Consider the following 25,189-nt stretch of genomic DNA (forward strand, 5'->3'; position numbering starts at 1 on the left):
CCTTGTTAAAGCAGACTGCAGTCAGGGTCTCAATCGCCGTCTCTTTAAGATGTTGATAGTATATATCTTGTTGGATATCTTGTCTTCTCCAGGTGAGATCGCACTTCTGAGTGATCAGTGCGACAAGTAGAAAAACGGGTGAAGGAGTATAAATATTTAGGAGCATGGCTTAACGACAGGGAAGATTAGACGCATGCGCATGAGGAATTCGCATGAAAGGAAGACGGAACGTCTTTCGTCTTCTATAAGACGAAAGGAAGACGGAACGCGGCTATAATGAAGCACAGAGCCCTCTGGGGCTACAACAAATACGAGGTGGGAAGGGGAGTCTGGAAAGGGGTTATGGTACTAGGATTAACTTTCGGATGTTCGGTTCTGTGCATGAAACCGGAGACCCAAGCGAGCCCGGAAGTAAACCATAGGGCGGTAGGCAGACTGGCCCTAGGGGCTCACAGCAAAACTACGAACAAAGCGGTACAGGGGGATATGGGCTGGTCGTCCTTTGAGGCGAGGGAAGCGCAAAGCAAGATAAAGTTTGAGGAGCGGCTTGTGACATGGAGGACGAAAATTTTCTCCGCCTTATATTCATGTACCCAGTGCTTCACCCGAGAAGGCCCTTGCGGTGTTGGTGAGCACTTCAGATAAATAAATGAATAAGTACCTATATATGAGGAGCATGGACACGCAGTGGAGACGGAGGACAAAACAGCTGACCAAGCGGTGCGGAAAGTCGGTAGGGAGAAGTAAGGTACACGTGACGTACACAGCATAAAAAGCAGGTCTTGGCAGCAGAGACGACAAAGTGGGGACAGAGAATGAGAGTGAAAAAAACCCTGGAGCTTTATAGAACAGAGAAACTATAAATCAGGAAAGGAAGTTTCTATGGCAATACGCGAATCAGTGCGTTGCTCTTTGAGGATCGGGCGCGGTGTCTAAGAACCCGGGCATACACGGGTTCTAGAGGCAGCAGGATTAAACATGTGCATGCTGCGGCAGATATCGGGAAACCATAGACCATATTGTCGGAGTCTGCACAGAGGTACAACCGCCGCGGGGCCATGGGGAAACGACGTGGGCGGAGGCTGTGCGATTTGGGGTGAGGGGGAGCGTCAACTCAAGGGCCATAGAGGAGACGAAGAGGCGAATGGAATGGTGGCGGAAGAAAAGTAGGGAAGAGATGGGTACGTACGGGGAGTAATCGAGCAGGTGAGAATATAGAACGGCGGGGGAAAAAAGGGGGGGGGGGGTGAAGCAATGGGAACTTAAAAGAGGGGGGAATATGGGGGGGGGGGGAGATCTACTAGGTTAGAGCAGGGCAAGTAAGCGGAACGAAACAGGCAAGTCGTTTGCTGACCACCGACGTCCCCATACAAAGGGAGGTCCATCAGTCATCATCATGCTATTCGCCGTCATGGTCCCGCAGTGCACTGAGAGCGACACTGCCTCCCAAACCTGCAGGGCACTACAGTTCGCTCGCACTGGGCAGGCAAGGGCGATAAGGACGGCTCACTTGGTCCCCGCTTCGGGACGGAAGTGCAACCGATGGGCAAATCCGCGTGCCGCTGAAACGCCGAGTATTCGCCTCGCTCAGAAGCCGCAACGCCAGTGCGAACATCCCGCCGCAGACGCGAAGCAGCACGCTCGCGGTTGAGAGTGCAGTGCTCCCCCCCGCTGCAGTCTTCTCCCGCGTCGGCCACAGCCTCGCTCCGGAAGGGGTACCGCTCGCTCGCATACATTAATATTTTACGGCCGCCCCGAGGCACGATGGCCAGTGGCGGCCTTGTTTTGCGCGGCGGATGAGGCAAGGCCTGAAACGGCGCCTGGAAGGCCTCGCGGGGCGTCCTTCGATCGGGAGCGACTCTTCTTCTTGGCGCCCTCGGCCGGCAAGATAACCCCCGGCGGCCGGGATTAGCGGCGCCTAATCCGCTTTCTCCCCCGCGGTCACTCGCCCGCACTCCTCGCAGCGCAGCGACTTCGCGCTGCGCCGGGGACGGGCCACAATGGCCGCCGTCCAGGAAGTGCGACGGCGGCGGCCCAAGGAGGCGACGATCACACGCGCACACCGCCCCCCGCGGGCCCATTAACGAGGCGTGACGACGTCCTTAGAGGCTCCATTAGCGCAATCCGCGCGGAATGAGAGCGGGGGTCACGCACTCCATTGTGAGGAGCGCGCTTCCCGGCGGAGTGGCCGGCGAGTCGTAATGACGGCTGTGGTCGCTGCCGGCCCTCCGAGGAGGAGGATGCGCGCACGGCGTGGCCGCCGCTCTTCCGGCGCAGCTTCATTACGAGGCCACGAGGTGACATCGCGACGAGCCCCGAAAGCAAGGCGGCTCAAGGTGGAACCAGTGCAAGGGGCGCTAATCCGGCCGGTCCGGACCGCACGGAAGCGAAGCGCACGCGGCGGGGAGCCAGGGTCACGCCGATAAGGCAGATTTATTGCTGCGCCCTCTCGCCGCTGGCCCCCTTCTTTGGCGACGGCCCATAGCGCTCCTCCCCGGGGTCATTAATTGCGCTCCAAATCCCCGCGTCCCGCCGGGGGTCAGCAGAAATAAAACGGGGATTCCGTCCCCGGCCGCTATCGGCGCATCGCGACACAGATGCGCTCGCTGCTACGCTCCTACGCCGTCGCACCTCCTTCGGGCCGCCGGCTTCGACAAGAACCGCTCGGGGACGGAGACAGAGGAGCCGAGCGGACATCCTGGCTACGTCCCCGGGATATACGCGCTTCACGACTGCCCAACGCGCGCAGCCGTGCTGAAGCGAGCGCCGTGACGAGGGAGAGGCAACAGCAACTAGCGCAGAACCGGTCCCGGTACGACACCCGGTACTTGAGCATGCGCACAACCAGTTTTGACGCCTCTGCGCACGCGAAGTGGCGCCGGTCGCCTACCGGGTACCGTACCGGGACAGCTTCTCCGCTACGACGCGGAGTAAAGCGAATAGAATAGGTCGAGTGAGAGGGACAGAGTGGGCTCGGTTAGGGTGCCTCGATGCGCACGCATCGAGGCACCCTAGGCTCGGTAAATGAGCAAACGCGAAGACGAAGGAAGTAGCCGCCACAGCATATTTGAACGCGGCAGGAATGGGCAGCGATCGGGCGACAGGAACGGGGCGGCTGCGGGGCGCTCAGAGTGGGCTCGACAGAACTTTCCCCTCGGCCAGCACGCACCTGCTTCCAGCCCGAATCCAAGATGTTCTTCTGCTCCTGCGTATTCGCAGGGTCGCAACCACGAAGCGAGGGCTGTTCTCCCCCAGACTTCCATCAATACTCATCTCCCTATATAGGGTAGCTTCCCCCCAGGACTCTCCCCGACACCAGGGGACCACAGGTGTCCTTTGTGACCTTCCTGCCACTTCCTTGAAACAAGGGGGGTTCTTTGCAACTGACCCCTACTCATTTCCCTGACACGAAAAACTGCCATTTGTGACGTTCCTATCACTATTGCTATAACTACAACAAGGGGCGTTTTAAGTGCAGAGCACTTTAGGGGCCTAGGGCTTGTCGTCGTATCTCGTCCGCTGTCACGCTATCTAGCCGCCGCAGCCACGCGGCGTAACGGACCCAACCAGAGTCCCGAAACAGAGGCTTCGAAACGATACCCGCTTTGAGAGATAAATATATCATCAAACAATCCTGGTATCGAAGATACAACGCAACAACCAGAAACAATTTAACAAGTGCAGCGCCTGTGGTTACAAACCTAACAGAGCCCGAAGGCTAGCAGCTACAGACACTTACAGAAACACACAAATAATTTTAAGTTGATTACAACCAAAAGATAAACATGCTAGTGGTACAAGGGGATCAAAGCGTTCGCTACAAGAATGCAGCAATACACGGTACATGGGTGGTGTTAATGTCGCACGGAATACTGTGCCGCAATAACAACCAATTCTAACAACAAAATAAACAACAAATAGCCCTAAAGACACAGGTATGGAAAGCTGGCATGAATAATAACCCTTTTGTTCGACACTTCTACAAACCGACTAGACCAATGTCGCAGAAACTCTTCCTCACTCAACAGGGCCAACTCACTTTCCAGAAAGGTCACGAGGTGTTGCCTGAAAAAGGGAAGCAAGGGCCACTGCGTACGCAGCTTGCGATAATGTGCACCGGCCCTGCACCGATTATGTCACAGTACATAATCGCCAATTACTGCGAATAGTTTACCTAGGGGAGTGCCAGGGCAATTTTATTCTAGTTGGTGGTGCATGATGCTCCAAAAGCAACGTGCTGAAGTGCAGCTTGAGAAAGTGTGAGCCGTGGATTCTGGTTGACCGCAGTTGGGACAGGAGTCCTGTATTACTCCCCAGCGAAATAATCTGCCCTTTGTAGGAAGAATTCGTCCAGCTTTTGGCACCGGATGCTTTTGGCGTTCTCGGGCAGCCTGCCTGAAGTCAGACGTAACCAGGGAAAGTCTGGTGGACCTACTCGCCTGCCCGACCTCGCAGTAACTGTTTTTTCACACAGCCTGGCAGGTTGTTCATTCACAATATCAATATCGGCATCAAGTGCGCGAATTTCTCTAACTAAACTATAATGACGGCGTTGAAGAGTCTCAATGGGATAGCTGCACTGGGGTGCAGGTTGCTGGCCATAGTTGGACAAATAGGGACCGAGAAAGTAGAGGATCAAAAATCTGCCCTCAGCTTCTACGTCACTGAGAAGTGAAAAGACGACTCTGAGGGCCAACAACTGGCTCATGAGGTCGATGCAAGGAAGACCATAACCCCCATAACGGCGTGGGAGGCGCAGGGTATCTCTCGCTAAACGCCCAATGATTCCATCCCAAAAGCAAGAAAAAATGTCGCGGCCGGACACTTCGTGCGTAACAGGATTGAGAGGCAGCATAATCCTGGAAACAAAAAAAAGAATTTACACAAAAAAACGGATTTAATTTGAGTCGATTTCTCCGAAAAAGAGACGTTGAAACACCTAGCCCGGCGACATTCTTTTGAATGTCATTTAACTATAGCTCGGCCCAAATGTCTTGTGAAAAACCATGTTCGGTGAATTTGACGCCGAGAATGTTCACGTCCCGAACTATTTTTAAGTTATGATTTGGGGCGAGTGTTGTATTTATCAGAGCGAGGACAACACTTTTTGTGACATTTCTTGGCACCTGAAAGGCGGGCATAAGACTCGAAGTCACCTAAAGCAGCTGCGAGGCTATCTGTGTCCCGAATAAAAAAAATAGTAAAATAATTTGCGTACGCAGACACTTTAACAGAGCCCTGTCCGGGCAGTGGGATACCCCTAATTCCGGGGTTGTCGACGAGTTTTCTGATGAAGGGGTCTAGACATAACACACACACACACACAAAAAAAAAAAAAAAAAAAACGGCGACAAGGGGCATCTTGCCTGACGCCTCTATGAATTGCAATTTCACCCTGTACCACAGCATTAACGACCGGGTCACTGGATAAATTATTATGCAACTCCTGGGGATGCTGAACAAATCCTGAAGGAAACCATGAAATATGGCAAGCAGGTATGAATGTTTGACCCTATCAAATGCCGGTTTTTGGTCCAAAGAGACACACAGGCCGGTCATACCAGTTTAATGCGTATAGGCTAGTACGTCCCGAGTTAGGCTAAGTGCCGAAAACATATTCCTCGATGGTACCGAACCAAGTTGTTGGGGGTCCGGCCAAATAGCTTTAATTCTAGACACCAAAAAAGAAGTTAAGGTCGTGTAGCCCGCATTCAAAACGGTTATTGGTCCGTAAGAGCTCGGAAGACATGTGTCTTTCCCTTTTTTCAAAAGTAAGATTAGACGGCCTCTTTTGAACGAGTTTGGAAGCCGCTGATCTGCTAGGATTGAATTCATACGTTGCACTAAGGAATAGCCTAATTCTGCCCAGCAGCGCTTGTAGAATTCCATGGTAAACCGGCCTAACCAGGCGTTGATCCAGTTTTCATTTCTCTTAAAAAACGTCGTATATCTCGGAAGAGGTGTTTGCGAGTGTACGCGCCGTATTCTAGGTCCCTCCTCCAGTACATTTGCTCCCTTCACTCAGCTGAGGGGAGGATTCCGCAATGCTTATGCATGGATAAATCGATTTCAAGGACCTCCCAGTCCACTGGAGGCTCGAGTGAAGAAGGGTATGTGTTGTGGAACCTGAGGTACGGAATTTGATGTAGAACATAGTTGTGCTACCATGTGTCTTTCATCCACCTCATCTCTGCTACAAACACCTCAGAAAAAAATAAAGAAACCGCGATTTTATAACTGTGGAAATGCTGCTTTCTGGGCAGCGCATGCACTCTAAAATATTTGGAGTTTCATGTGTCACCAAAAATCTTCGAGTTTCTAAACTACCGTTGCGAGGACCACGAATATTGTAGGCAGCGTATGGCTGCTTTATTCTGTTCAGTTCTCCCTTGGGATATGCCAAGATATTCACTCGTTAAATACGTTCGTTCTTTATCATATCTAACCATCTGGATACGTCTGAGCGTGTTGTTAGCTCGCGTCACGAACCCTTTTTTGTTGTTGTTGTTGTTGGCCAGCTATTTGATGCCCGATGCCTCGGAATTTAAACTGTCCCACTGCTGTATACTAAGCTCTACTGACAGTAAATAAATCTCTGTTTTTAATTACAATAACGCCGCGTCACCTTGCAGTATTCCAGTATCAAGCTTCCAGTGTCGGACGCCATCAAGTATGCGGTGACCTGTAAAAAGGGACTGGAGCACTGGGTAATGGTTGAAAATGTCTCAGCCAATACTGGGGAATTGATTTACTTGTATGTTTGGCACAGTGGTGGTTAGGTCTGGAGTTATACAGAACCTGCCTAGCCTGGGCATTGAGAAGCCGCGCTTCAACGTGGGGGAGAAAGTATTTTTGCAGTGCAGCAGCATTCTGGTGAAAGTCTTGCACTAGGAACCCCTGTTCGCGTGCCTTCCGCATCGGTCGTCCCTCATGCGTACATCGCGCGCACTATCGAGTTAGACTCCCCGCAGGGAATTCTGGGGACTCGCTCCAAAGGATAAACCGCTAGGAAAGAAAAGAAGTTGTTACTGGCTTCGACGCACGTATGAGCATACACGTTGATGATTTTAAAGCGCGCACCAGAAACAGGACATTTGGAGACCAGCAATTTCCCTTCACTATCGGTCGAATTAAAACCGGAGCAACGAATGATGTGGCTGAATATTAAAACGCCCACCGCGCAGCAGTGGTTGGACGCCAAAGAAAAATAAGACAGGATAAAAGTTCTGCTGAAACGTTTTGACGTCTTCATTTAAAAATAAAGTTCACTTGTTGAAGGAAAACCAGCTCTACAAAATTTTCTCTGGCAAAGTGAATCACCTCTCTTTGTTTGTCGCTGTTTTTAAACCCTTGGACTGCGCATGCTTAAATGATCATATATCGAAATTTCAGTAATTGTTGTCAGTAGCGATGTATTTCCATTTGTTTTGCTAGCCGTCAATGTCTTCGCTTTGCTGTGAAGGTTTTGAAAGCACCATATTATTTCCGTTTTTGAACAGCAACCAACAGGACGCATCCGCGTTCGCCACGGTGTACGTTAATACATTGGAATGGGGTTGCGATGAAGAAAAAACAAAAGTAAATAAATTTAAGGGAGATAGAGGAACGATCCTCAATAAGTAACCGCTGGAGAAGTCGTTCAAAACAATTCGCTCAATAATATTTATGCGTAAAATGATGTCTGCAACTATATCTGTAGAGTCTTTTTAAAGGGACTCTGCAACACTTTCGATAAACGCTTTCACTATTTCCTTCGCGTGTGGAAGCACTGCGAAAGCTATAGTTATCGCCAGCACGGAGCGGCACTGCGTGATTTGGTCGTCGCACCAGACACGCCTTCCGTTTCTGCTTGTCTTTTGTGGCTCTTTTAAATGCAGAGCATTTCTTAGCCTCGCCTCTTCCTGCGTCGGACGGCGTCCACAGCTCCGCTTCCGCAGCAGGTGCGCCTCTCCTCCTTCCCTCCTCTCTCTCAACAGCAGCTGGCGCGCGCATGCGTTGTAGTCAGCCCGTTCGCTCCGTCGCGGTCTCGGCGTAACAGGTGCGTGATAGCAGCGCGGTGGGGCGTGCAAGGGCGCGCGCTGCTTGCGCATGCGCGCTCTCCACCCCCCCCCCCCCCCCCCCCCGTACTGCTCTCCCTCTACTGCGCGCTGCAAATATAAAGCGGCTAGCGGTCGCTCGTGCTTCAGTCACTGCGTTGCTCCTTCCTTCCTTGGTTGACGCTCGCTCCACCCTAACGCGACTTTGCTCTCCTCTCTCTACCCCAAACCAACACCAACGCAACTACGACCCAACTAACCACCCTAACGCGACTTTACGCGGCGTTAACGACCCCAAATGCTCTGCATTTACTCGTGTTCCCCTCGCGGGAAGGCGCGGGAATTTTTCAAGTAGCTGTCGCAGCTGTCAAGTAGCTGCGTTCATTGAGCCAGCAACTGAAGGGAACATTTGTCTGTGTTTGAAAGAACGGTGAAATCCGAACAACAAATAACACGTGGAGCTTGCGACGGCATATTTTTGCTGTTTTCTTAAAACAAAAGCCTGGAAGAGTTGGCTTCAAAATGATTGCTTCACTTGAGGAATAAGCAGAAGAAGATTGGACCAGTTGCGCGAAAAGCAAAGCTGGCAAATTGTTTCAAGCATTTCTTTCACTCGGCTTTCACGGAAGACTAAACCGATCGTGTGGACGCTCGCCAGGCTTGTTCGCGCGCTTGTGCAATCTATCTTCTCACATTACATAGTTTGTGAAGGCTAGCCAGGAAAGAGCCGACCAGAAGGAATTACTAGCGATTTGTTATGAAGGTATGCTGAATGGGTGTCCTGTTATTTACAATAACTTTTAAAAAGTCTCTGGGAACACCATTATTACCGCAAAACTTGCGCACTATGATTGTAAAACCTGTACTAAAAGCTGGCAATAAGATCCATGCGAACAACTTTCATCCGGTTTCGCTCACCTCTCTGTGCTGCAAGGTCGCAGAAGATCTAATACCAAGGCACATAATTATTTTGAGCCGAAAGAATTTTGCATCCCCGTTAACATGAATTAGGAAAGGCTTTGTCAACTGCCCATACTCAGCTGATACAAACAGCTCGTGATTTTGCTTTTTCTCTGGGAGCTCCACAAAAAATCGGGGTTATCGGTGCAGATTTTTCTAAAGCTAGCGATAAAGTCCCTGACAAAAAAAATTAAATTTTAAGCTTGATGAACCAGGAATTACCTCAGATATAATAAATTAAATAGTCGCGTATTTGGGAGATTGTCGGCAGAAAATAAGCATGTGCGATTGCACATCGAATTCCATAAAAATATCGGCCGCTGTCCCGCAGGTATCTGTTCTGGGGCCGTTGTTGTTTTTGATTCTCGTAATGGTATATCCACAGTAGTTGAAAGCTCTGTTCAGATTTCACTGATTTCAAAGATTTTATCTCCTCAAGAGTACGAGGAGGTAGGCTGAGTCGAAAGGATACAAAAGCTTGATGGAGGCCCCAGCCACCTTTAGTGTGAAACCTTTTGTCGATGACTGTGTAAGTTACACCGCTGTAACAGTAATCAATGCGAATGATCAAATCAAAATTGTTCGGTGTCTTCAAGCCTTGCATGATTGGTGTGTACAGTGGAAAACGGCAATTAACTATTCTATGACAATGTTGACCCATCTAACCAAACACCCGTGTTTACGTGATTTCGACACACGTTAAAGATCCCCAGGTGGTCAAAATTAATCCGGAGCCCTTCACTACGGCGCGCCTCGTTGCCTGCGTTGCGTCGACGCGTTAAACCCTACAGTCAATCAATCAATCCATATAAACAAGGTAAATATGTACGGCCATATGACTATAAAACTGGAAATATCTTCGGGACTAAAACAGACAGCTTTAAAGCATGCAGCTTTAAATACGATTTGGGTGGCACACTCAGATGAAGGAAACGTGCTTACAAGCCTACACAAAGCTATTTTACTTGCGGAAAAAACTACAACATGCCCCTAGAGATGTTAATTTACTTGCATACAAGCCATTCCTATGCCATATTCTGGTATATCCCGCTTCCATGCGCAGTCCTCATAGGAGTTACTCAGTGAGAGAAGAAAAAAACCGGGCCATCTCGACTGATGTGAATCCTGGGGAAGGGCGAAGCAAGCAGTGTATAGGTGTATTCAAAGATTGTGCCTCTTAATTGCCACAGGGCGCGCGCTGATTGGGCGCCGGAGAAGCGCCGGCGGGAGTGATTAGACCCTGCGTAGCATTGAAAGGTAATCTGCAAACAATCTTTACCGGGAACACATGGTGAGGGGAGTCCTATTGTTCACAGGTACCTTCTCATTCATAATGCGGTTTCGGTGCTGAGCGCTCGGCGTCTTAGGCCTTGGAGTTTTTGCACACGGAGATGAAAGAATAGCGGCTTCATTTGCTCACTGTAGAGCTGGAGCTCACTAAAGAGCCGGAGAGAATCTGTAACAAATACGTTAAAATCGTGTGAGCTAGGACTTCTGCAAGTACACCGACACAACCAGAGATTTAAACTATTGTTTCGAATTATAAGGAGACAGATGAAAACAATCTACGACGCATACAAACCCCTTGCCCCCAAAACGAGGAGCTCGGTTGAATTATAGTGACCCAGTAAGGCCTTACTGGGAGCGTCTAGGCGCGTTCAACCATTCTTTTAAGCGCAGAGCACTTTAGGGGCTCGCTTTGTCGTCGTAGCCCTGTCGTTGTCACGCTGTTGGATGTCAAGTGACTGCCGGAATCAGGCAGCGCCGCGAGATTACAAGTTAAAGCAGAGCCCCGTGCACGGCGCTGCCGTAACGGCGTACCACACAAGCTTCGAAAAACAAGCGGTTCATGTAGTCATAACCGTTCGAAACTCGAATCCGCTGGCTCTTGTCATACATCTCCCCGTTGTTTAGCGCAAAGAAACCCGCAGGTACGTTTGAGGGAAAATATACGTAATTAAACGGCAGCCCCCACGTTTATTTAGTTAGGAACGCTCCGTTCGTTGGGTTGGTTTTCACGATAGTAAGCGAAAAAAGTAGCCGCCAGAAACGGCGTGTTCCAAAAACTTCGCAGTAAGGAGCCGGCACGTGCGACATGAAAGCAAGCAAAAAAAGAACAGAACTCCCGTTCGCGCTGTGCTAGGCAGGGGGCGCGCGAACACTGCGAAGGCGGGAAATTTGAATTGCATTGGTCAAACCTTTGTTCAATTCATCACGAGAGGAGTGAGACAGGGGTACGAAGAGCGTAATGGCTGGTAGGTGCGCACGCGGACAACGGCGCCACAGCCCATTATGGCGAATCACTGCTCTGCACTTCCGACAGATCTCACGTTGAGTGGGACGGCTTTAATTTTCTTGCTTAAGTGTGTATCAGACTTCCTAAGTATGCTGTTGCTAAGTTTGATTGCTAAAGTGTTACTGGCAGCACGAAGCCTATTGCCTATACTGTCTTTCTTGTTATAGTATATTGTGGTTTTTGTTATTTTATGCCCCTCTTTGTAACGACCCTCAAGTGGGGTTTACAAAATAGCATAAATACATAAAAAAAACAGCGGAAAAAACGAACACGAGAAAGAGAACAAAGACGCAGCTTCAGTTTGCCACTGAAAGCGCGCTCCGGGTTCCAGCTGTCGATGTATACTGTTACGCGGACGCAGGGTGAAGGCGACACAAGTCCCGGAAAATGGGAACCACCTGTTGACGATATTTGCGAGGAAATCAGTAGGCTGCGCCGACACGCAGCTTTGTCGTGGGGGGCTGGAACCACGGGGACATGCCCCACTGATCGCCTCTTGTAACCATGTACCTGCTGAAAGCGCTACTGTCGTGGGTGTCGGCGGAATTCTCTGGGGCAGAGATAAAATCGCCGGTGCACTCAAACCTCAAACGTCGTGTGTCGGAGGGCTGCCAGCATGGCTACCGCAGTTTTTAGACATGTCCCAGAACTACGTAACAGGCGATTCACTTCAGGGGCGTAGCCAGAAATTTTCCTCTGGAAGGGGGGCTGAGATTGCACCGCGGCCTCCTCCATATGATTTTTCATGGAATTGAAAATATGTATAATAAATGCATAACTACGAAATGATAATAAAGATAACTAATAACTGACATTTGTAACTATTGACTGAAAATACAGAACTATTAACTGTCAAAAACAAGGAACATAAAATATTTGACAAAAAAATGTGGCTCCAATCCACATACTGCGAAGCTTTAAACGACCGCCGACAACGATTACCCATGCGGCGTCACTTGAATTCTCACACGTGGCTCTACAAAGAGTGAAACCAGAGAGAAGTGAGATGTACATAACCACAATTTCTATAACTGCACAGCGACAGTCACGACTGCTTTATGTTCTTCTTCTTCTGGCTGTTCTTCAGGTGTCTTTACTTTCCGCGGTCTACCCGAGGTAGCCTGGAATGAAAGGTGCTATACCGGTCTCCCTTTTTATATACGAAAGCGTGGTGGCGTCACTACGTGACTTCTATGCTGTTGGGTACTTTTGCACTCGGAGTAGCTTACGCAACCGTAATATTTACCTGGATGCATGGCCAGTCCCCGTGGGTAGGTATGTGTCTACTGTCAGTGAACATGTTTAGGCCTTCTTAATGATGACAGTTTTCTGCTGACATCCCCGAGAAAATTTGCTTGGGTGGTAGAGGTCTACTGCTTCATAGTAAAAGTTATTCGCATGTTCCGAGAATTCTGGCAGAATTTTTATCACTGCTTGCGTTTGTCTGTTTTGTTTACATAAGAAGAAATGGCACTTAAATAAATATGGAAATGCAGAACAAATATAAACATATATGCGTCGCAAACATGGAAGCAAAATCATTCAAGGGACGAACTAATTTATTTAAACAAACAAAGCACGCAGCGGACATTATAAACGAAAGAAACAACTTGTGGGCGGACGTTATATTTTATTGTCATTTTGTCATCTAAGAATCTTTCTTTTTTTCCATTTTTGCGCACATGCGACAGTTATAGACAAATCTTAACGGCGCTGTCTTTTATGCCAATATATTGCGTCGAAGCAGCTTCTCAACCGTCTCATACTGCAGGCAACTGCACCAAGATTAGTCACACAAAAATGAGTTAAAATGTCCAGTTGCGGTGAAAAAAGCCAGAATATATTTTGATCAGGGCAGCGAAAGTGTCACTGGCAACAAAGTGTACATGTACAGAGAAAGCCCGTTCTCCATGGGGCGAATTTACCAGCGAATTGCTGCTGCGGCGCCGCTCTAGCGGCCAAACGACCATTTTTCGTAGCTGTGGAGATAGATCGTTTCGCCGCGACTCAACTGTTGCGTCGCGGAGTGCGTGCTCGCCAACGTCCCCGTAGATGAAGGCATTGCAGGAGGTCTTCCTCCAAGTCATGCCAGGAGAGAAACAGGCTACCAAGAGAGAGTAGGTGCGCTTTCCAGACAGGATTCCTCGGGTTCTAGACAATATCTGAGGATGGTTTTCGGAGAAAGTATAGTTGCTTTGATCGCTGTGCAGACAGCGCGACAGAATTTAGGGGATAGGGGGGGGGGGGGGGTGAACCCCCATAAGCCCCCGCTTCTCCCTACGCTCTTGATTCACCTATGGAAAAGGGGGCGCCTATATGCCGCGAGGATTGGCTGCGAACTTGAGTTTCTTGGGTGAGCACTCGGCTTCCAGGCCAAAGTTTCGTGCCACGCCGTTACGGCGTATACTCTGGCCAGTCGCCAGTCCACCAAACCTTTCACAACTGCGCTACAGCGCATGGGCGCGTACTGTGCATGGACCTCGAGTGATGGCTCCAAAAATTACCATTACGTCTCACTCGCGAGCGTGGTCATGCCGAAGCCTGCCTATAGTCCTCGCCTTTCTCGCGCACGACCAGTGCCTCCCTCATCGTTTTATGCAGCTGCAGGCACTGGCGCGACAGCTGCTTCGCTGTGCATTCTGCCGGAAGAGAATCTCCGGCGTGGTTTGGCGCTGGCTTCCCCCTCGGGCGTAATCCCCCCAGGGGGAAAAGGAGGGCTCTTGGGGAACAGCTGCGGCTGCCGGAGGACCAACCTGCTAGGTATTTTGCCTCGCCACGCCGAAAACCGGCTCTCTCGGTAGCACATGTGTCTGACGCTTTCGGATCGCACGGAACATGGTTCTGCCGCACCCGACGCAGCTGCAGAACGATGGCGAAAAACACCTACACTCTTAAAAAAAAAGCTCGTAAAAGGGTAGTAACGGCTGTATTTACTAACTTTTTAGGGAGTTTACTTCCCCAAAATACGGTACGTAGTTCCTACCACTAAGTGTGGAACCGTTACTAGTCTAGACCGTGTACTTAGTAACTGCTGCTGGTTTGATACAAACATTCACGGAAGTAACAAATTCTATGAATTATTGAACATAATAACTGCAGCTTTTTTTCCACACCAAATCACGATTAAAAAGTTTTTGCACATCCCGATGCTGTCTTGTATATGCTCACATTAAACTGCATAATGCTGAAATTATCGCTAAAATATTTTATTTTTATGACCAGCCCACCGACTCTCTCGGGGGCTTTCCGCTGCTGGCTATAAAAGCAAGAAGATCAGATGTATTTCTAAGGTAACTAAGTAATACTCGCTCTCCTCGTGCATCCCGTTGACTTTCTTGCTCAATTCAGTTGTTGATTGTCCACGTGTGATATGTGCGTGATGAATGTGTATATGTCGCGCTGCGCACTCAGCAGATCCACATTGTCACGCGTAGGTTTTTACTAGGTCATGCATGACCAGTTAGTAAAAGCAACTAACTACCTAGTCAATACTGGGACAAGTAACTGGTTAGTATTCTGTTAGTAAGTGCGCCGACCTTTTTTTTAAGAGTGTAGCCCAGAACGGACGGCAGAGCTCGGGATCTCTTATCGGTGGTCGCCAGAGTTCATTAAAGATCTCTCTCTCTCTCTCTCTCTCTCTCTCTCTCTCTCTCTCTCTCTCTCTCTCTCTCTCTCTCTCTCTCTCTCTCTCTCTCTCTCTCGCGCGCGCGCACACGCACACGCACACGCACACACACACACACACACCGGTGGCGGGCGTGTCCCCACAGCCTCGAAAATTCTAGCCCCCCTGCCAGTGAAGCGCCCTACCTTTGCCGAGGTCCGGAGAAGGCGACGAGGGCGGCGAGGAAGGAGGCGTCGGCTGCTGGTCCTCGTCGTCCAGCTGCCCCACCGACCGGCTCCGGTTGCTCACCGACAGGTCCACCGGCTCCAGCTGGATCGGAGCGCACGCCGCCTGCGAGGCACGGAGGAACGGCGACATGCACGTTTGCACCAGGGTCTCTCTATAGAGCAACGACGCCTTCCCCGCTACCAAGTACTCACAACATATGCCGCGCACACAGGCACACTTCGAAACAAACGATGTGGTTTTTGCCTTGTCGCTACACCATTTTTAAAGCTGCAGCATGAAACCTCACTGGGGGTTGGTGGCGGCTGGGCGAAGGCCTATCGTGAGTTCGGTAGCTCTGCGCACAAGGGCCTCCCGAACCTCCTGGCTAGAGCTACCCAAAGCCCCTCTCCATAGCTCGGTGCTGGAGGTTTGAGGGAAGGGGGTCGTAAGGGCAGGCACACGTGGGGTGTTGCAGAGTGGCACGCTGGCCGCATTGGGGGCAGTTAGGAGCCTCCAGCGAGCGGTGCTTGGAGGCAGTAGCCGCGCGTTGAGGACCGTTCGTCCAAAGACAATTCGTAATCGGGCATTTCTTAATAGGGCACTTCGTAGCGCGACAATAGGGCAGTTCGTCAAAGGGCTATCCGGCGCTAGTACATCCAGAATATCGACTGATTTTTGTGAAGCCTCGTTTATTCCCTGAGCCCGAGCTCCTGGCTTCGAGCAGTCGGCATTCATATTCGGTTTACCAGGGGATTGGCCGCTGATTGCTCCTGCTGCTTTTCGTTGACACAGCTTCGCGCCCCTATACAGCCGAACGCAGATATTTCGAACACGCATAAATCAAATTATTGTCAATATCGAGCACTCTGAGCATCCCCTTGGAAATCCCATGCAAAAGTATAGCGCCGTTGTACGCGTGTATGGAACTCCCGATCAAGGGCACAAAGGTACTCCCAATCAAGGAACTCCCGGTCAAGGGAACCAGCCAAGGTTCAAGCCCTACATTTGCCAATGCCTATTTGTACCGCCTAAAGAGTGTTGAAATTTGGCTTTTAAGTACATGCATAATCGTAGGAATTAAGCAACAACGCCACAAACGGTGCATAGGAAGAAAGAGACACATATGTTTGTTCTTGGTTCGAGGCATCGGCTTTATACAAGCGAGGCGAACCTCACGCAACAAGAAAGAAGGAAAAATAGGGAGAAGGGGCCGCACTAATATCTTCCTTCAACGTACTACAGTGAGATAAGGGAAGATTGATTATGAGCTTTAACGTGCCGACGCAACGCAGGCGATGAGGCGCACCGTAGTGGAGGGCTCCGGATTAATTTGGACCACCTGGGGATCCTTAGCGCACCCAAATCTCGAAGACACGGGCGTTTCCGCTTTTCGCTTCCGTCAGAAAAGCGGCCGCCGCGGCCGGGAATCGAACACGCGTCCTTGGGCTCAGCAGCACAATGTCTTAGCCACTGAGCCACCGCGGAAGGGTGGGATAAGCGAAGAGACGTGTCAATACGAAATTCCGAGTGTAAATTAGAAATTGAAGAGATTCGAAATTTCGAAATTCAATTCAAAATTCTTTCGAATTGAGAGGTGTGCCCAGAGTTGAGCACTGTACGTTTGGTTTCGCTCATTTCCACTGATTGATTGATTAATTGATTGATTGATTGATTGATTGATTGATTGATTGATTGATCGGTGGGTTTCACACGTCGACGCGGCGCAGGTGATGAGGCGCGCCGTAGTGGAGGGCTCCGGATTAATTTTGACCACCTGGGGATCTTTAACGTGCGCCGAAATCTCCTACACACGCGCGTTCTTGCTTTTGGCCTCCATCAGAAAAGCGGCCGCCGCGGCCGGGAATCGAACCCGCGCCCTCGTGCTCAGCAGAATAACGCCTCAGCCACTTACCCACCCGGGCGGGTGCTCATTTCCACCAGCGTCTTAGGGAATTTCTTGTACAGGAAAAGCTGCTCTTCACAGGCGGATAAAACACCCTGTTGTGTGGTCGTGCCTTACGCGGAAGTCTTCTGCTTGTAAATTGTTTTGTAACAGGGATGCAGGCAGCATTCGCTCTTGGTTGTCGTAGTAGCAAGCCCGACAAAGATGGGGCCGCAGCCCGTGGTCTTCTTACACGCTTGGCTAGGGGCCCTAAATGGACCATGAAAACGAAGCCTATACCTTACCCTATTCAAAAGAACTGCATTTGGTAACTCGTTAAACTCCTTTATGACCTCAAGGACGTTGTTTTCATAACAAGTGGTGAGAAACACCAAAAAACTTTCAAATTTCTTGCTACACAGCATCAGCAGTGACGTAAAAAAGAAGTAATGTAAACAGAATGGGCAATGTGTTAAGTCATTGTTAGCATCTAAGCGGCACAATAAAACGGAGCAAGGGGCACAGTAAATCCCAGTCATGTCTCTTGACGTGGTTGCTTTATGTAATGTCTCGGGCGACAGCAGGGGTGGTGAAAAAGAGGCTGGTACGTTTTCCGTTACATCTGGCCTAAATGGTGAAAATTGCACCACGCTTATTTTTAAAAAACAGTATTTCGAAATATACTTGAGTTTTATGGTGAATTTAAAGTATACAAAACTGATTTTTCGCACTTCGCTAATAATTCAGCACTGAACCGGTTCGCGCGAACCGGTTCGGCGCATGATTAAGTTAAACCGGGACTGAACCGGAACGAAATAATTTGTCCGAAACGTAACCGATCCGGTATTTGTTCCGGATCGATACACGTATATATATATATATATATATATATATATATATATATATATATATATATATATATATATATATATATATATATATATATTATAATCGTCGATTTGCGCGCGCTCACGAAAACGGGGCCGTCGTCGTCGTCGTGAAATAGAAAGGCCAGCAGAAGCCCTCCTCGTGCGGCCCTCTTTTGCTCCCGCACATCCGCGTCGACCTCGTGGCCGCCAAGGGTCGTCCTCGGCGGCCCAGGCAGGACGTGCCCGGAATGGCCGACGACGCGAAGGACGCGCCTCGCGCTCGGCGACGGGCACTTCGGGCAAGGCTACTCGGCCGACGACGCCTTCGCCGAACGGCTCCCGCAACTTCGCGCCACCTGCCTGCCGGAGGAGCAGCGAACTTCCCGAAACCACCGTTCGCCTCGGAGATGAACAGCTAGAGCCTCTGCCCCTCGGGGCAGCGCGGTCACAATTAGGTCATTCATTAAAGAAAAATCCGCCGTGTATCTGCTCCTTTCGTTGCAAATGTCGACGAAAGACGATATCGTCTGGCGCCCCTGCCAAGTAAATGCCTCCCTTCCCTTTCCCGCTTACCTCTCATGCTGTTCCTCTCCCTTGGCGCTCCTCCCAAGATAATGACGCTAGCGGTTTGCGCAAGTCAATTCAAATTGACCGCGTTCCACTGCTCCCCGCCGAATGCCTCGATGCAAGCGCTGCCGTGCGGCGGACACGCGCGTGAATCGCGGCACCCTACTGCACGTGCGTTCCAAGCGGAACGTGAAAATCTAGCGGAACTTTTACTGTTGCCGTTTGATTTCTTAAAAATACCGCTAGAGAAACCGCGGGCGACAGCTATTGTATTTTCCTGGGCGTATTTTTCATTAAATCAACCATCTGTGTATTATCAATAAAGAAAACTCTACGAATATCACTTATGTATGGATGTCTTGCCCAGACATGCGTAATATTTTGTTTTGGCTCAACAAGGTTGACGAGCATGAACACTACCACCGGACTCAGAAGTTTAGATTTGGCGGTGGGTATATAAATCTATCGTGCAGATTCAGTTTCACTTTAGCCGGACGGCTAAATCGAGTGACAGACAGACAGACATAGAGAAAGACCAGAATTTTCGCGTTCAAGTAACTCAAGAAAGACTATTGTCTTTAAAACGCACGCCGTTCCGGAACCCTTCTCGCGTTTTTCAAGCAATGTCGCGACCCGTGATCGACCTGGTCCACACAACGAGAAGGCCATCGCGAAAACCAACGGGATCCGACGAGCAGAATGATACCTGACAGACCTTCGTTGCCGCCGCTTCTCGGCATCCAGACGGTTGCTCTTGAAGGAGCCCACTAACCGCAAGGGACTGGTCTTACCTCTTCCGCTCATTCTGTCGTTCGGGGCCACAGATCCGGAATCCGCAGAAAGAGCTGATGATGATGATGATGAATAACCGTTAATGGTCTGAGTCGAAGTGCTTCTATTTGGGAGATTCATGAATTTATTCGAGCTCATCTTTGCGACCGGTCACTGGAGTTGATAGGGAAGCTTAATTATTCGGTTTAGGGATTTAATCGCAGTCTACGGGATTTCATTACACTCCCCAATTTCTCCTCCGAAAAATAAATTAAGCCTAAGCTAAACACGGTTGGACTATCTGATGGCGTCGTTAACCGGAAAGTCAGCGGCTACAATAGCTGGATAAGAGTTTCCCGGTGAAAATAACTACGGTCACATAGTCCTGTTAACAGAGAGTTTTAGTACTCCGTGTGCTGTTCCGTGGTTACCGAGTTGACCGGGAACCGACTGCGCCTGTGCGGGAAGTCACGGCGTAGAGGGCGCACCCCACCGTAACGAATGCGCGGGCATGGCGAGGGCCGGCCGCGGAACTTATCCCCCCTACCGAAACTAATGCGCAAGTGCCCAGACGGGTCCCGGTAAACACGGTAACCACGGAACAGACGGAGCGTACGAAGTGTTAAAAATCTTTATCGAAGGAAACTGTCGGCATTCCCCGTGAACGAGCCGCTAAATCTTCAACAGTTAAAATTAACGAGGAATACTGCAGGCCTTTAAAGCCATATCGGTCTGTACAAGTGAACATGCTCGCCTTTGAATCGCTAAAGGTAAAAACCCAGTGCTGTGCACCGATGCTTATGCTAGTGTTGAAGGAGGCTGTACCAGCAGCAGAGCTGTCAGTGGAGTCCACGTTGAAGGAGTTGTTTCAGCTGGTTATCAGGCTGCACCGGCAAGGGGGAAAAGAAGGGGAATAGTCGACAAAAAAAAATTAGCTCCAATCCACGCTGCGAAGGTGGTTGGACTGCGAAGCTGCAAACGACACCCACAACAATTACCCATGCGGCGTCACTTTAATTCACACATCCACTCACTGCTACCGCACATCACGCTCTTCGCCTCCCTGTCTCACTCCTCTCTTGATGAATTGAACGGAGGTTTGTCCAATGCAATTCAAATTTCCCGCCTTCGCAGTGCTCGCGCGCCCCCTGCCTGGAGCAGCACGAGCAGGAGTTTTGTTCCTTTTTTTTTTTTTTGCTTGCTTACGTCGCACATGCCGGCGCCTTACTGCGCAGTTTGGAACGCCCTGTTTCTGGCGGTTATTTTTAGCGTCTTTCGAAGGGTGAGGAGGAGGCCGACCCACGAGTCTTTGGCGTCATCTCTCTCGCTGCTTCCCCCTCACTCTTGTTTCATGCGCCACCGCCAACGAAACGGTGAACGATGATCACGGACGTGGTACGAGCGAGAGTATGGCCTGAAACCAAGGGCTCGGGCGCCATGATCGATGCCATGAAGTAAGACGCGATATACCCTCACGCAGGGCCCAGAAGAGTAATCAGTGGACAGGTGAAGAAACTACATGTGGAGCTTGCCGACGAAAAGAACGAGGCAAGAACGCAGAGGTTAACTGCTAAGTTCCTGTTTTCATTGCGATAATAAGCCCTTTGGCATAATTACCTTACCTTACTACCAATGGTAGCTTTCCGCTGAAAAAAAATTAAAACTAATAGCTGCGGAGGCAACGTTGTGACGGATAGTGCAAGGACCATGCCGACAAGGTAAGCTGAGAGACAAAAGGTCGGGAAGTAATGGTACTTCAAGCTGATAAAGGTATGCAAGACGAATAACCGAAATTCCTGAGTTTCGGGTAAATTGGCATCGCAATCATTCACCCAAGTGCCGAAGACGGTCTTGGGAAGGTTCGAGGAGCGAATAACGATGGGGAGCGGTTGCTACGTGGTCAGTGTTCCACGGAAAGAAACCTGGACACAGAGGAACTGCAATGATGCTACGGTTGACAACGAGGCTGAAGGAGAATGCTACTCAAACAAGACATGACAAAGCGATCTCAGAGTATTTCAACCCGGGAGAAGCCGAAGCAGGACAGGACAAACGAGCAACATTTTCTGCTTCCGTAATCTCCCCAGCGTAGCGATTCCAGGGTACCGAGCCACCCGAAAGTTACAGTCGTTTCGACGCCTCGTCAAGCGCTGTGGAAAATAGATCGCAGAACGTCAATAAAAAAGCACGACCGAACGGCGAAATGCTGCACTGTACATACTTATAAACTTCAGAAAAGAAAACATGGTAGCAATCGGACAGGTGGAAAGAGCACTTTCGCAGATGAGCCTTTGTGAGTGCTGTGGTGGAAACACGACGACCAGGGAAGGCCAACGAACGAAATTCAGGCATGCACGACGCCAAGAGTGACATTCGGAACCCCACCGAGCCCATTTTTACCTACAGCATCCCCTAAAAAAAATGACTTCTAAATCATCATCATCATCATAGTCGTCATCATCATCATCATCACCACCACCACCTCACCAGCAGCAGCAGAAGCAGCCTATCTACGCCCACTGCAGGGCAAAGGCCTCTCCCATTAATCTCCAATTATCCCGGTCCTGTGCTAACTGCGACCAATTTATCCTCGCAAACTTTTTGATCTCATCTGCCCATCTAACTTTCTGCCGCCCCCTGCAACGCTTGCCTTCTCTAGGGATCCACTCTGTTACCCTTAATGACCAACGGTTATCTTGCCATCGCATTACATGCCCTGCCCACGCCCATTTCTTCTTCTTAATTTCTGTTAGTATGTCCTTAACACGCGTTTGTTCCCTGACCCACTCCGCTCTCTTCTTGTCCCTTAATGTTACACCTATCATCTTCCGTTCCATTGCTCGCTGAGTCGTCCTCAATTTAACTTGAACCCTCTTAGTGAGCCTCCAAGTTTCTGCCCCGTAGGTGAGTACCGGTAAGATGCAGCTGTCTTACACTTCCTTCTTCAGGGACAATGGTAGGTTGCCATTCATTATCTGAGAATGCCTGCCGAATGCACTCCACCCCATCCTTATCCTTCTAATTATCTCTGTCTGATGGTTGGGATCCGGGGTCACAATTTGGCCTAAGTAGATATATTCTCTTACTACTTCCACTGCCTCGTCACTTACCTCAAGCCGGTGTGCTGTGCCGAGGTTATTGATCACTACTTTAGTTTTCTGCATATTAATTTTCAGGCCAACGGTTCTACTCTGCAGTGCGGTAAGCATGCTTTGTAAGCATGACTTCTAAATACTTAGAAACAAAGAGAAACTACAGAATACAGTTTGTATCTGGAAGCTACGAAGAAATATCCAATAGAAAGACGATGTTCCCGAGGTCCTCAACGAATGTAAGTATAAATGGACGTCGAACGATGAACACGTAGACGGATGAGGGTGCGCCCGAAAACCTTCGGAGATGCGGGCGCACGAAGCTGTTAGGAACGAAATGCAAGCACCACGAGGTCGCTCCGTGTTTTCCTTTCGAGAAATGGGCATCAAGCCCGTCTATGTTCCCAGTGACAATGTTGTCGAGAACAGTGCTGCAGGCAACTGACAAAATATTTGATACGATGAAGGGTAAGCTGCCAGGGCATAAAAGAAAGTGATCCCTTACCGGCCCAAGAAAGCGAAAAGTGGAGGAATTGCATCCACTGCAGGCTGCAGCACAATCTCCGAGTGGCCGCCACTTGCCGTGCTCAAAAGGAAGAAATTCTCGAAATTGCACGCCCACGCCGGCGCAAGCCCGCCAGTGCATAGAGCGGCTGCAGCAAGCAGCATTCGAAATGCATGCAGCGACGGAACGAAGGCGACCGAACCTGCAGCTCAGATCAAAAAGCCCACACGGCCTCGATTAGAACTACAGGCGCAAGTGCTATTCGCAAGAATTGGAGAATAAACAACAGCAAAGCACCGCGTGGGAGATACTGAAAATGCTCAGTTGTGGACCGATTCAATAATTCAATAATAGTTCAGCGGAATGAACAATATGCATGCATTCGTTGAAAACACAATTGCTGAAATGGGGCGAAAACAACACTAGAAGAGTGGTCATTCGTAGGGTAAAGATAATCCAGCACACCTGCTCCCCTCGGGGGTCAAAGTGTGCGCCTCGGTTATCGAGTCCCACCTGTGGTACCGGCACGGAACCACCTGGCTGGCGTCCAAAGATATCCATTGAAGATAAACACTGCAGAGGAGACGCCCCATTGACGATTGAAAAACCGAATTCCACGCAACAAAAGCGTAGAATAAACAGAGAAACCAGTATCATTTTAAACACGGGAAAAACACTGATCGTTGCTGAGAACGACTGCTTGGGTGTTCCGATTCATCAAAAACCACGGAAGAGAACATTTGACGGGCTACTGGGAACGCTGGGATTGAGCGGAGCGAATATTTACCGGATTAGGAAACTTCGACACAGCAAAGTTTTTGACATCCGCAACAAAAGAACACCACTCAATCGCAGGAACAACGCGTACTTATCGACGAGGAGGGAGTCACGCGGCAGAAAGGAGGACGCGCACTGCAACATAGCACAAAGATGAACACGCTCCTCACCGTACTACTACCGAAAAATTGTGTATAAATCAGGTTCACCATCTGGTACTGCATGACGGAGTTCAAGAAACGCTTGCTCGGCGGCGAACACGATTTCGGATCTTGCTAGGCCATCAAACGAGTAATAAACGAATGCTAAAGACATAGTTCAAGAGCAGTAAGTCCCGCGACGCCTCATGCATTATCAGCGGACCGAGTCGCGCAAGTTTTGCCATTTCAAGTCAGCGGAGTACTACGCAGCATGCTAAGGACAGTATACGTCACTACTTTAACCTGCATTCTTTCAAGAGCAGTTCAGCTGGAAGAGGTTAACAATATATCGAGGCTCAACTTTCTGCAAGCATTCAGCAGCTTGACGAGAAATACCAGCGATTCAAAGAACGCCAAAATCTTCAAGAGGACGGAGAAGAACAGCAACAAGGTCCTGGAAACCATTCAGAGAGAAGAGTTGAATGATTACAGCAGCTCGCGACAGCGGAGGGTGCACCGTTGTGGGCCCTCCAAGCGCAAATTAATCTCCACAATGACAGCCACAGTAGAAGAGCTGCATAGGAGCTTTGCGAAAGGAGCTTTGAATAAGCAATTCTTGACTTACGTGTGCGGCGAGCCTGACGAGCCCATGCCAATAACGCCCGCGGGCATCATCGGAGGGAGACAGCAACTCAACAATTCACAGCCTCATTTTCGCCGATACCGAGGAGGCATAGAGAGTTAGGATCGTGCGGGCTCGGTGGCCAAGATGGCAACTAGAGTATGCAAAAGAAGAAAAATGTGTAAGTGTCCCTTCCGTCGGGCTATCAGCAAAGGAAATCACCTATCTTAACAGCGTGTAAGCACATGCTGGTGGTAATGTCGTGGCAGTCTTGTTATTTTGTTTTCTTGCATTCCCCCCCCCCCCCCCCCCCCCCGGGCATTTACACCATAATGCAGATTTCGCGGAACTTCGACCTGTCATCATAGCGCCAATAGAGATGACTGATAGAAAAAATTTTGAAACACTGAAAAAATTCTGCAGAATGGCAGAGAATTGTCTACTAATGCGTAGCATTAGTACACAATTCTCTGTCTCTTATTCTAATGCTCTGTCTCTTATTCTTATTCTAAAGTAGCTGTCTCTTATTCTAATGCACATTCTTATACGGCTTGTCTTGAGTGCACGGTGTAAGAATATTCTTACACCGTGCTTGAGTGTCAGCTGTCTACAGCCAAATGTTTTGGTGTTTCTAAATCCTGCCCGATCAAATATTTCTATTTACGCTATTTTAACGATTACATTTTGAGACTTTTACGAAATATGCATTACTGCTGAAATGCAAGGTGTTACACGGTGCACCATTTTCCGTAATTTTTCATATTTTTCTCATTTTTCAAAACTTCGTACGACTCTCCATTTACGCTTTTATAACTATTACAGGTGAAACTTTCGCGAAAT

At 49.5% G+C, this 25,189-nt stretch overlaps 1 protein-coding gene across 3 annotated transcripts in view; it reads right to left on the reverse strand.

Annotated features, from left to right (window-relative positions):
- LOC144174299 (uncharacterized) overlaps positions 1–25,189 on the reverse strand; it is a 169,393-nt gene that overhangs the window by 81,492 nt on the left and 62,712 nt on the right. For all 3 annotated transcript variants that reach the window (XM_077702924.1, XM_077702922.1, XM_077702923.1), the window contains one exon: positions 15,103–15,247. In XM_077702924.1, coding sequence (XP_077559050.1) covers positions 15,103–15,247 — 145 coding nt within the window. The remainder of the gene's footprint in view (positions 1–15,102; positions 15,248–25,189) is intronic.

This window comes from Haemaphysalis longicornis, unplaced genomic scaffold (assembly GCF_048455015.1).
Source record: "Haemaphysalis longicornis isolate Haplotype H1 unplaced genomic scaffold, Haemaphysalis longicornis Haplotype H1 scaffold_3, whole genome shotgun sequence".
NCBI classification, from domain to species: domain Eukaryota; kingdom Metazoa; phylum Arthropoda; class Arachnida; order Ixodida; family Ixodidae; genus Haemaphysalis; species Haemaphysalis longicornis.